The sequence below is a fragment of the Canis lupus genome, chromosome 27 (genome assembly GCF_011100685.1).
Source record: "Canis lupus familiaris isolate Mischka breed German Shepherd chromosome 27, alternate assembly UU_Cfam_GSD_1.0, whole genome shotgun sequence".
In the NCBI taxonomy this organism is placed as follows: domain Eukaryota; kingdom Metazoa; phylum Chordata; class Mammalia; order Carnivora; family Canidae; genus Canis; species Canis lupus.
In genome coordinates, this window is record NC_049248.1 from 39942584 (window position 1) to 39956226 (window position 13643).

A 13643-nucleotide genomic window follows, 5' to 3' on the forward strand; every position below is an offset into this window, starting at 1 on the left:
TTAAGAGTTCCTCCTAAGTAGCTTACAAGTCACCACTCCATCCTAGCAATGAGTAAGTGAAAAGACTGAAAAATTAACAATTCCTGGATCCATAAGAAAGGGCAAACTGCTAGCCCCAAAGTTGGAGAGACAGACCGGCAAGTACAGTTCCTCACGGCTTACTAGAGCAGAGACCCATGAATGGGAATATTCTTGGAACCAGTGATGCTGTAGGAAAACCTGAACTGTAATTAACAAGTTGCTGAAGGCTCAGCGTAGACCATTCTGAGAGTTAAAAACTGCAGGGGGTCCAGTCAAAGGGAGTCTCCACAATATTGTGAGATTTCCTTTCAGGAGCTCAACCGGATTCTCACAGTAAATATCAAAGAAACCCCCCCTAGGGCTTCCAAAACGGGGAGAAGAAAAGGACCTGTTTGGAATACAACAGAGCATTCCTTTCTTGTTAACAAGCCCCGCCTTCACAGGAAACTAATTAACCAGTGCCTAACTTAATGGGGTATTCTCAGAGTCTAACCCACTTGAGGGAGATAAATACCCAACTCCAGTCCACTCTAGCCTTTCTAGAACTACCTAGGGAGAAAAACCTGAGAAACTCTTGTCAAGTTCACAGTCTAGGGGCAGAGATTGAAATCTAATCATTGGACTATAGAATGCTTCCTCTCCTCACCGCATCTTTCCACCACATTACTGAAGGGCAATTTACAGTACTTCCTTTTACCCATTACCTCATGTCTGGCTATCAGGAAAAAATTACAAGGCATATAAAAAGACAAAAAATACAATTTGAAGAGACGGAGCAAACATCAGAACCAAACATAGCAGGGCATTAGCAGACTAGGGATTTTAAACACCTATGAATAATGTGTTGAGGACTCTAATGAATAAAATAGCATGCAAAACAGAGGGGCAATATAAGCAGACAGATGGAAATCCTAAAAAAGAGCAAAAAAGAAATGCCAGAGATAAAGAACAAACAATCACTGTAACAGATATGAAGAATGCCTTTGGTATTAATTAGTACACTGGACATTGCTGAGGAGAGACTCTAAACTACAGAATTTATCAATAAAATCTCAAAAACCAAAAAGAAAAGAAAATACTGAAGAAAACAGAATACCCAAGGACTCTGGGACATCTACAATAGATGTAATATACACAAATTAGGAATACCAAATGGAGGAAAGAAAGAGATAAAGGAACAGAAGAAATATTTGGAACAATAATGACTGAGAGTTTCTCCAAATTAGTGTCAGACATCAAACCACAGACTTAGGAAGCTCAGACATTTATGCTAAAAATAAAGACAAAACCCCCTACACCTAGACATATCATTTTCAAATTACAGCAAATCAAAGATAAAGTAGCAAAAGAAGCCAGGGGAAAAAACACCTTACCTATAGAAGAACAAAGATAAAAATTACATTCGACTTCTCTGGAACCACGCAACCAAGAAGAACATGGAATGAAACATTTGAAATGTTAAGAGAAAATGTCACCAACCTAAAATTCTGTACCCTGAAAAATTATCCTTTAAAAGTGAAGAAATATAAAAAATATATATATAAAAAAATAAAAAATAATAAAAATAATAAAAAAATAAAAGTGAAGAAATAGACTTTCTCAGACAATTTGAAGAAATTTGTTGCCAGTAGACCTGCCTTGCAAGAAATGTTAAAGAAGCTCTTTAAAAAGAAGGAACATAACATGGGTCAGAAACTTGGATCTATGTAAAGAAAGGAAGAACATCAAAAAATGAAAACATGAAGATAAAGTAAAAACTTTTATTTTTCTTGTTTCTAGTTAATCTAGCAGATAATAAGTTGTTTAAAGTAATAATAGCAACAATATATTTAATTATGTAAACTCATATACATATCATATCTATACAGCTTACTCTTGAACAATGTGAGTGTTAAGGGCACAGTTGAAAATCCACATACAGGATCCCTGGGTGGCGCAGCGGTTTGGCGCCTGCCTTTGGCCCAGGGCATGATCCTGGAGACCCGGGATTGAATCCCACATTGGGCTCCTGGTGCATGGAGCCTGCTTCTCCCTCTGCCTATGTCTCTGCCTCTCTCTCTCTCTCTGTGACTATCATAAATAAAAAAAAAAATTAAAAAAAAATAAAAAGGATGATCACTGTTTAAAAAAAAAGAAAATCCATGTATAACTTTTGATTCCCCCCAAATTTAACTATTAATAGCCTACTGTTGCCTGGAAATCTTATCAATATCATAAACAGTTGATTGACACATATTTTGTATGTTATATGTATTATATGCTGTATCCTCACAATAAAGGAAGCTACAGAAAAGATAATACTATTAAGAAAATCATGAGGAAAAGAAATACAATTACAGTACTGTAAAAAAAAATCTCCATATAAGTGGACCTGCATAATTTAAACCAGTGTTGTTCAAGGATCAGCTGTATATGTTTATGTATGTTTATAAGTGAGTGAAATGAATGACCACATTCTGGGGCATCAAATACACCTTAACTAAAAGAACAGAAATCCTACAATGTCTGCTCTCAGACCACAATGGAATTAAACTAGAAATCAGTAACAGAAAGATAACTGGAAAACACCCAAATATGTAAGGATTTAACAACACATAAAACACACATAAATCAGAGAAGAAATCTTAAGGGAAATTTAAAAAACATTTTGAACTAAATGAAAATGAAAACACAACTTGGCAAAATTTGTTGGATGCAGTGGGAGCAGTACTTAAAGGGAAATTTATAGCATTGAATATATATATATATATATATATATATATATACTTTATATATATAGAAAGAAGAAGGTCCAACATGAATAATCAGTTTCCAACTTGGGAAACCATAAGAGAAAATTAAATCCAAAGTAAGCAGAAAAAAGAGATAATAAGAATTAGAACAGAAATTGGGCACCTGGGTGGCTCAGTTAATTGAAAGTCTCTTTATTTCAGCTCAGGTCATGTTCTCAGGGTCATGAGGTTGAGCCCCAGGTGTGACTCTGGGCTGGATGTGGAGCCTGTGTAAGATTGTCTCTCTCCCTCTTCCTCTGCCCCCACTCCTCCAAGGGGGAAAAAAAGAATTAGAGCAGAAATCAATAAATCTGGGGGAAAAAAAAAAAGCAATGAAACCACAAGCCAGATCTTTGAAAATATCAGTAAAACCTATAAGCTTTTAACTAGGCTAAGGAAAAAAGAGTGAGGACACAAATTCCTATCAGAAATAAAAGAGGGGACATCACTACAGATTCCAGAGAAAATAAAAGGATAATAAAAGATTACTGTGAACAAATCTATGCCCACAAATTTAATAACCTAAATGAAATGAACCAATTCCTTGAAAGACAAATGTGCCAAAATTCATACAAGAAGAAATAGGTGATCTGAATAGGCCTAAATCTATTTAAGAAATTGAATTAATAACCTTTCAAAAAAGAAAGCACTAGTCCCAGATAGATTCCTGGTGAATTCAGTCAAAGATGTAAGGAAGAAATCTTGCCAGTTTTCTACAATCTCTTTCAGAAAATAGAAGCAGAGAAAATACTTCTAAATAATTCTATGTGGCCAGCATTACCATAATACCAAAACCATACAAAGATACTAAAAAGAATACTTCAGATCACTATCTCTTATGAACATAGATATAAAAATCCTCAACAAAAGATTAGCAAATCAAATCCAAAAAGGAATAAAGAGAATTATATACTATGATCAATAGCAGTTTATCCCAGATATTCAAGGCTGGTTCAACATTTGAAAATCAATATAATTCATCAGATAAACAGATCAAAATAGAAAAATCACATAATCTTATCAATAAACACAGAAATAATATTTGACAAAATCCAACACCCATTCATGATGAGATTTTTCAGTAAATTAGTATAGGGTAATTAGTATAGTAATTAGTATAGTATAGGGTAGTATACGTACTTAATGTTGAGAAATTGAAAGCTTTCCCACTAAGATAAAATACAAGGCAAGAATGCATCTTCTCACCACTCCTTTTCAACATTGTGCTAAAAGTCCTAGCTAAGGCAACAAATGATGAAAAGGTAATAAAAAGTATAATGTACACGAGGAAATAAACACATTTGTAAAAGCAAAAAATAAAAAATAAAAAATAAAAAGTATAATGATTGAGAAGGTAGACAAAAAACTATTTTTGTTCATAGGTGATATGATTGTTTATACAGAAAATCTGAAAGAATTGACAAAAAACTCCTGGAACTAATTAGTCGGTGTAGGAAGGTCGTAGGATAGAGGTTAATATGCAAAAGTCAATTGCTTTTCTATACACAGCAACGAATAGATGGAATTTGAAATTAGAAACACACTACCATTTATGTTAGTGCCCCCAAAATGAAATACTTAGGAATAAATCTAACAAAATATATACGAGATTTTTATGAGGAAATCTAAAAAGCTCTGGTGAGTGGAATCAAAGAACTGAATAGAGAGAGATTCTGTGTTCATGCAGAGGGAGACTCAATATTGTCTAGATGTCAGTTCTTCCCAACTTTGTCTATAGATTCAATGCAATTTCAATCAAAATTCCAGCAAGTAATTTTATGGGTATCAAGATGCAGATTCTGAAGTTTATGGAAAGACAAAAGACCCAGAAAAGCCAATGCAATATTGAATGAAAAGAACAAAGTTGGAGGACAGATGCTACCCAACACCTCAAGACTTACCCTAAAGTTACAGTAATCAAGACAGTGTGGGATTGGTAAAAGAATAGACAAATAGATCAACGGTCCAGAAATAGACACCCATAAATATAATCATTTGATCTTTTACAAAGGAGCCAAGGCAGGACAATGGAACAAAGATAGTCTTTTCAACAAATGGTGATGGAACAACTGGACATCCATGTGCTAAAAAGACTCTAGATACAGACTTTATGCCCTTTACAAAAACTAATTATAAATGGATCATAGACTCAAATGTAAAATGCAAAACTATACAATTCCTGGAAGATAACATAGGATAAAACCTAGGAGACCCTGGGTATGATGATGCCTTTTTAGATGTAATACCAAAGATATTATTCATGAAAGAAATACAGCCGACCCTTGAACAACACAGGTTTGAACTGTGCAGGTCCACATATACATAGATTTCTTACAGTATAGTACAATAAATGTACTTTCCCTTCCTTATGACTTTCTTAATAACGTTTTCTTTTCTCTAGCTTACTTTATTGTAAGAATACAGTATACAATACATACAACAAACAAAATATGTGTCAGTCAACTGTTTTTGTTATTGGTAAGGCTTCCAGTCAACAGTGGGCTGTTAGTACAGTTGGCCCTTGAACGACGTGGGACACTAACCCCTTGTGCAGTTGAAAATCTGCATATTAACTTTTGGCTCCCCCAAAACTTAACTACTAATAGTAGGAACTATTAACTCTGTACAAGTGGACCCATGCGATTCAAACCCATGTTGTTTGAGGGTGAACTGTAATTAAGTTTTGGGGGAGTCAAAATTTATATGATTTTTGACAGCATGGAGGTCAATGCCCCTAACCCTATGTTATTCATGGGCCAACTGCAATAGATAAGCTCAAATTCATTTCAATGAAAGCCTACAAGTCAGTGGTATATAGTATGTTCATAGTGTTTTGCAGTCACTTTGAGTTTAGGACATTTTCATCACCCACAGAAGAAATCCTATCCTCATTAGCAGTCACCCCTCATTTCCACATCGCCCTAGTAGGCAATTGCTTATCTGCTCGCTGTCTCTATATATTTGCCTATTCTGGATATTTCATATAAATGGTATCATATGGTATGTGGTCATTTGTGAAAAGCTTCTTTCACTTAGCATGTTTTTTTTTTCACTTAGCATATGTTTTTAAGGTTTATCCATGTTGTGCCATGTATCAGAACTTCATTCTTTTTATTGCCAAGTAATATTCTATTGTATGGACATGCCACATTTTATATATCCTTCATCAGTGGATAGACATTTGGCTTGTTTCCACTTTTCGCTTATTATGAATAAAGCTGCTATGACCATTGGTGTACACATTTGTGTGTGTGTGTGTACACGTTTTCATTTTTCTTGGGTGTATAAGCTAGGAATGGAATTGCTAGGTCATACGGTAACTCTGATTAACATGTGGAACTGCCAAACTATTTGCCATAGTAACAATATAATTTAACATTTATACCAGCAATACACAGGGTTCCAGTTTCTCCAGGTCCTCTCTAATACTTGTTTGTTTTTGTAAAAGTCACTTTAATAGGTGTGAAGTGGAATCTCGTTGTGGTTTTGATTTGTGTTTCCCTAGTGATTAGTAATATTGAGCATCTTTTCCTGTGCTTATTGGTTATTTGTATATTTTATTTAGAGGAATGTCTATTTAAGCTCTTGCCATTTTTTTGTTTTTTAATATTACAGTTTCATTAGATATATATTTTTAAAGATTTTATTTATTTATTCATGAGAGACACAGAGAGAGGCAGAGCCATAGGCAGAGGGAGAAGCAGGCTCCTCGCAGGGAGCCTGATGTGGGACTCAATCCCAGAACCCTGGGATCACACCCTGAGCCAAAGGCAGATGCTCAACCACTGAGCCACCCAGGTATCCCTTCATTAGATATTTCATTGAACAGAGTATGTTTTTTTAAAAAAAAAATTAGTAGACATTGTTTGTTAGAGAAGTTTTAAGCTTACAGAAAATTGAGCAGATTACACAGTTTCCTCTCCTGTGGTCAGTTTCCATTTATTACTATTTGCATCTGTGTGGTATATTTGTTACAACTGATGAGCCAATATTGATACATTATTAACTAAAGTCCATAGTTTGTTTATATTAAGGCTCACTCTTTGTATTATAAGTTCTATGAGTTTTGACAAATGCACAATGTCATGTATTATGCAGAAGTTTTATTGCCCTAAAAGTCTCCTGTGCTCCACCTATTTATCATTCTTTCTCTACACCAGAGAAATGTCATTCTTTACCTTTTCCAGAATGTCATTTAGTTGGAATCATATAGTATAGAGCCCTTTGAGACTGGCTTCTTTGACTAAGCAATATATATTTACGTTTCCTCTATATCTTCTTTTCTTGCTTGATAATAGGTCATTTCTTTTTACTGCTGAATAATATTCCATTGAATTGATATACCACAATTTATCCATTCACCTTTTGAGGGATATTTTGGTTGCTTTCAGTTTCTGGTAATTATAAATAAGCTGCTATGAACATTCATGTGCAGGTTTTTGTGTGGATGTAGTTTTCAGCTCATTTGGGTAAATATTTAGAGGGGTGTGATTGCTGGATCATATAGTAAGACTATATTTTGCTTTGTAAGAAACTGCCAAACTGTCTCTTAAAGTGACTGTACCATTTTGCATTCCCAAGAAAAAAATTAGGGTTCTTGTTCCTGTACATTCTTAACAGCATTTGATATTGTCAGGTTTGTTTGTGTTCTGGATACTAACAATTCTAATAACATGTAGTGATATCTGTTTTAATTTGCAGTTCCTGAATGACATACGATGCTAAGCATCATTTTATATGATTATTTGTCATATGTCTATCTTCATTGGTGAGGTATCTGTTCAGACTTTTTGCCCATTTTTAAAATTGGGTTGTTATCTTTTTTTGTTAGTTATGTATATATTCTGGCTACCAGTCCTTTATCACATATATGATTTGCAAATATTTACTCCTTTTCTATAGGTTGTCTTTTGATGGTAACATTTGCATCACAAAAGTTACTTTTGTGTATTCCAGTGGTTTCATCTTTATTCTCAGTGTTTGCAGCTAGTATATATGCAGGGGGTAGAAACAAAAGTAAGAGGAAGGGGAGTAGAAAGAGCCTGGGGAGGAGAGATGCCTGTGAAGAGGCATTGCCTCAAAGACTTGGGTGGAGAGAAGAAGGAATAAAGCGGATCAAGGAAAAGAGGCACCTTTGGCTCTGGGAGTACTTGGCTCAGGCTCCAGTGGTGGATGCTGTTTGCTTGGTAGCCCTGTATTTTCCCTGAGAAAGGTCCATACATGTAAAAGGAGTTGGTTTTTGAGATCCCTCTATGGAAAATACCAGAGTTCAATGCTCCTCCAGGGTAGGGACTCTGTTTCCTTTAACTTTTCATCCTTCAGCACCTACTCCCAAACCTGGCACAAAGCCTTTCCATGAATGTTTGTTTAAAGAGTGAAACAGGTGGGAGACAATGCATCAGGCCAGAGGGAGGCGCGGGAGGTATTTTTAGTTGTTGAGGGTGTTTGGATGCAAGGAGTCTCAGTCAATCCCAGCTAGAAAAAAGTTTTCTCTGCGGACAACATGGGAAGCAAGTAAATAATTTCTGATTCCCCCTGTGTACAGGAGCTGATGGCTCCCGAGACAGACATGGGGACCCGAGAACCTTCTGGGGAGTGAGGAGACTAAGCTGATGCCATATCTGAGCAGTCCTTGGGAGGAGGAGGAGGGGAGAGGAGGAGAAAGAGGAGCAGAAGGAGGCGGAGCCTCCGGGCCAGCATCAGCTAGTGGAGGTTGGGAAGCCTCTCCTCTTTCCCCTCCCTGTCGCCTCCACCTGGCTCCTCCCCGCGTTGGCCAAGCTCCCCTCCCCCTTCCCCAAGGACAGTCTGCAAGGAAGCCGTGGCGGAGGAGAGCTAAGACTAAAAGGCAAGAGGGGCCCTTGGGTAAAGACCCCAGGGGAGAGCCGAGAGCGAGGTGGGGATGACCGTGCTGGGAGGAGGCGGTGGGGAGAACTGGAAGGAGAGGACGGGCAAAGAAGAGGGGGTACAGCATAAGAAACTGGAGGGCGGAGGGGGATGGGTAGAGGCCGTCGCGAAGAATCCTACCCTTCGGCTCATCTCCCTCGGCTTGCACGCACAGCCCCCCCTTCCCTGAGAAGCAGGGATGGGTGAGTGGTGCCCGGACCTCGTCGCCCTTGGTTGCCCGACTCCTGTCCTGGCACTCCTCCAATTCGAATCAGTGCACCTATGATGTTGCCTCCCTGTGTTTCTTCCTCCCGCGTGCTTATCTACACACATGTGGTTTTATATTTAGATTTTATGTCTGTGTATCTCTACATGTGTGTCGCTGTGAACCTCTAAGGATGCTTATAGATGAATCTGCGTGCATTTTGGTATCCTGTACCTCTATAACTGGTTAGAGATGCAGGAGAAGAACCTGAGCTGTGTTTTTTTTTTGCAGGTCAGCACTCCTAACCGCCCCCCTTGTTATGGTGAATTCTCTCCCCCGCTGAAGCCCCCAGGGGGTGAATGATCCCTGGGGGGTTTGTAAGTGATGAGCTCCCAGAGTGAAAGAGAGGAAAAGAACTCAGGGGAAATGGGATCAGCATAGTCATGTTTTGTTCTTTCTTTCCCAAATTTTTGCCTTCCTCTTTGCACCAGCTACTTGGTCTTTCTTTCTTTGAACATCAGAGATTTGGACATGCACACTCTAGTAAATAGGAGAGTGTTTCTATCTCTGTGTTTATTGTATTCCTTTTGCTGTTTGTCATTATATGCTTTCTGAAGTCCTATTTGTATCTGTATGTCTTAGAAGTAGAATATGGAGCTATGTGTCAAAGCATATTAGATAAAAGTTTTCATATGTCTGTGTGCATTTTGTATTGTTTGTCAATTCACTAATGCTTTCAACAAGGATTTATTGAACTGTTATGTGCATAGACTTCACCAGGCTTTCGTAAGCTGCGGGAGAGTTTTTAAAAAATGAACATGATCCTTCCCTGGAGGATTGTTCAGTCTAGTTAGGGAAAATGGCTTATAGCAATCATCTATCCGGGGGTCTGCAAACATTTTTTGTAAAAGGCCAGGTAGTAAATATTTTAGTCTTTGCAGGCTACCTAGTCTTTGTCACAATAATCTACTCCTGTGGTAGCAGAAAAGCAGCCATAGGATGACATGTGAAAGAATGAGAGTGGTATGGACACTGAAATCTGAATTTCATGTAATTTTCCCATGTTGTGACATTGTATTTTCAACCATGTAAAAATGTAAAAACCTTTTTTAGTTTGCTGCCATACGAAACCTTAGAAAGGGCTGCATTTGATCTTTGTGCTATATAGTTTGCTGATCCTTGATTTAGTCCAACATTTTTGACATATAAGAACCAATTTCAATATCACATAGAGGCGCCTGGGTTGCTCATTGGTTAAGCAGCTGACTCTCAATTTCAGCTCAGGTCATGATCTCAGGGTCCTAGAATTGAGCCCTGAGCCCCAAGATGGGCTCTGCCCCCCAGCAAGGAGTCTGCTTCAGGATTCTCTCTCTCCTCTGTCTCTCCCCATCTCTCTCTCTATCTCAATGAAATAAATAAATCTTTAAAAAAAATACCACATAAAGTAGTGATTAAATGCTAAATGAATGATCCACTACCAGACAGTATATGATTAGACGAGGTCCAAAAAGAATCTCTCCTTGCCCTGTGGTAGTCAGTGAAGGCTTAAAATAGACTTAATATTAATAGAATTGCGACTAGGACTGGTCTTAAATGATGGGGTGGGATATTGATCTGTGGAAGGGCCAGGGTGGCCTTCCGGATGCGAGATGCAGTGTGCTCAAGTACACAAGTGGGAAGGAGCAAAGTAATGTTCAAGTGATGATGGAGCAGAAGATTTGTGGGAGCAAAGGTTGAAGCTGTAGATGAGGGCTAGATCACGGAAGCTTTGACTGCCAGTCTCGGAAGTTTGGACTTTATCTATGGATTATGTGTAGTATGTCTGAGAATCTGTGTCCCTTAATAATACTATGTGTGTTTGTGTATGTATGTCTTCATGAGTGTCTCATTGCATGTATTTTATTGGCATATATTCGGATTTGTGTGTTTATGTGACCTATGTCTTTATCAGCAGCTACCCAGATTTCCCCAGATTCACAGCAGAAACATGAGCTGTGCTTAAAGGTCATCAGCCCCCGTTCAAGTGAATGCATCCTCTCTCCACTGAGGCCCCAGGGTCCGGTGACCTTCTCGTGGAGGTTTGTTTTGTGTCTCTGATACAGTGGAGAAGGGAAATAAACAGAGGGAGAGCAGGTAGGCAGTCCAAGTGGGGAGAGGCAGCGAGGATCACAAAGAAGCGAAGGGTAAGGGAAGACAGTAAGGGAGAAAATTAGGATTTGATAACCGTTTTGACTCTGAGAGTATGGAGGAGATAAATTTAAAGATTTAGGTTTTAGCCTGGGTAACTGGGAAAGTGATGATTTCGTTGACATTTTTTTGGATACAAAAGTATGTCTTGTGTGTTCCTGTGAGAAAGAGAAGCCTTGAAGACAAAAATAGGAAGGTGGTCACATGTACTGTGTCCATATCTATGTATAGGTGGCAGTGATTGTGCTGCTCTTCCATCTGATAGCATGGAGTGTAAGGGGCAAGGCCTGAAGATGAGGTGGGAGATGCTCAAGAGTCAGGGAGCCTGAGAGAATGGGAGAAACTGGAATATCTTTAACCATTCCCGAGCCTGAACCATTGATTTGCGCAAGCTCAAATGCGCATGTAAAACCCCAATCCCAGTTCCAGCCTAGCCCAATTCCATAAAACTGAACCCTAATCTTCCTGTAATCCAGCCTGCCCTCGCTTTTCTGCCTCCACTTAGCTGGATCTTGATCAATGCCCCAAACCTCATCCGATTCCTACAATCTGCAGCAGCCCTTCCCTTCATGAAAGGGAAGGATCCTTGAGGCTAACTTAACTTTCCTCCTTCCTTTCTCATTTCTGTTCAGTCAACTGCCCTTCCGCCTGACCTTAGCTTGTTCTTCAAATAGGCTCCAATTGAGGTGGGAAGGATTAGCCAGGACCTTTGCAGTGTTGGGTTTGATTACTGTGACATTTCAGCTTGTCACTCTGCGAGGGAGTGGCCCTCTTCTGGAGGAAGCCCAAAGCACCCAGGCTGTAAAGCCCAGAGTCAGTATAGTGAGAGAGCCTGACTGAGGTGGCTCTTGCCAGTTTAACAGAACCATTTTCCGAGCACCTCCATCTTCTTCTTGTGTCTTACCTGGTCCTTCCCTTGAATTCTAGAGTGGATCATGACCCATGAAGAGCACCATGCAGCCAAAACCCTGGGGATCGGCAAAGCCATCGCCGTGTTAACCTCTGGTGGAGATGCCCAAGGTAAGGAGGATGGCTCTGCTTGAGGAGGGACTGGGTGGCTGGTAGGCCCCCTTGAGTTTCTTGACTCCCTTCACCTGTAGAACAAAACTATCCTCCTTAATGTCCTTTTGTAGATTCACACTGGATTCCTGGGCCTTCCCCAAAATCTGTCAGGTCTAAGTCCCTAAGTACTTCTGGATATTGTTTGCTCTAATTTACTCAAGCCTTCATAACACTTCTTTCCAGATTTTTCTGAAGATTTGGGACCATTTGGGTCCTTTGGTACCTAAAAAAACAGGTGTTTCCTCAAGCAACATTAGAGACTGAAGAGATAAAATGGTTGAGAAAGCAGTAGGTGGATTCACTTCAAGCACATTGGAAGTGGTGGGGAAAGGGAGGGGCCCCTGAACTGGGATTTGGTGGGCCCTACCTAGACCCTTAGGTATTGCCTCCGATGTCTGTAGAGCTCCTGCACTGACCAGAGACCAGCACCTCACTCTGACAGCACTAGAAACAGTTCTACTTCATTCTCTGGCTTTTTCCTCCTTTTCTGTTCCTTCAGCCCTCGAACAAACAGGAACAGCAGCAGTTAATCAGTGCAGATCCATGGGTCGGGGGTGGTGTGCAAAAAGCAGAGCCAAAGAGAACCCCTATCTGGGTTGAGTCCCAGAAACCTGGAAGTCAGGAAAATCAGGTATATGGAAAAATGAAGTAGGAGATAGGGAATGTGTGATTTTTTTTTTCTCCTTTGATGATCTTGTATATTCTAGTTTATAATGCCTTGGAGAGAGGTAGAATCACATTGGGAGGGATACCAGGACATGAAGACTGTGCTGGGAAGAAGACAGAAGGAAAGAGATTTCAGCTAGTCTCCCTTTCGCTCTGCTCCACTCTCTCTAGGCATCCTAGACTTTGTGTTAAGGACTCCCTTTTTTTAGAGCCCTGTCTTACATGTTGTGAAGAAGTTGATTTCCTTGGGGGAATTTGTAGTTTTAGGAGGAGAGATGACATATATTAGCAAAATTCTTACGTAAGTCTCATAAATAACAATAATCAAGTGTGCCTTAACCAAATAGAACACACTCTAATAATGAAATGCTAGACCTTGGTATGATTAACCAGGAAAAAGTTCCCAGAGAAGGTAGATTTCGAGAAACCGAACTCTTCGTTGAATGAATTCTTCATTTGGTAATGCCTGGTACATAGTACATGCTAAGTAAATGTTCCTAATTAAATGCAAAGGAAAATTTTGAGCACCTGTATACCAAACAGGATGGCGGGCACTAAGGATATATCCATGAAAAAGTCACATGTTGTCTTTACTCTTATGGTCCTTTTCTAAATGTAGATTTTAAATATGTTTTTTAAATTAATGTTCACTTAATTAAAACTGTGGCATATATCATGAATATGAGAATGCTAGAATGAGGACACATAGGAAGGAGGGCACAGAAGTCTGAGTTCAGCAATAGTGGCCAGATAAGGAATGCAGAGCCCTACTGGAGGCTGACCTGGCTTCTATTGCTTCTCTGTTCTCTCCTGGAAAGAATCCCTTGCTACATAAAGTCTGAGTGTTG

The 13643-nt window shown here is 39.1% G+C and overlaps 1 protein-coding gene across 7 annotated transcripts in view; it reads left to right on the forward strand.

Moving 5' to 3' along the window:
• PFKM (phosphofructokinase, muscle) overlaps positions 1-13643 on the forward strand; it is a 44830-nt gene that overhangs the window by 12483 nt on the left and 18704 nt on the right. For 4 of the 7 annotated variants that reach the window (XM_038577473.1, XM_038577468.1, XM_038577469.1 and 1 more), the window contains one exon: positions 11995-12087. In XM_038577473.1, coding sequence (XP_038433401.1) covers positions 12003-12087 — 85 coding nt within the window. In that variant the 5' untranslated portion in view covers positions 11995-12002. Of the gene's footprint in view, positions 1-8239; positions 8638-10831; positions 10959-11994; positions 12088-13643 lie in introns of those variants that run through there. The other 3 variants (XM_038577471.1, XM_038577472.1, XM_038577470.1) reach the window with 3 other exon arrangements.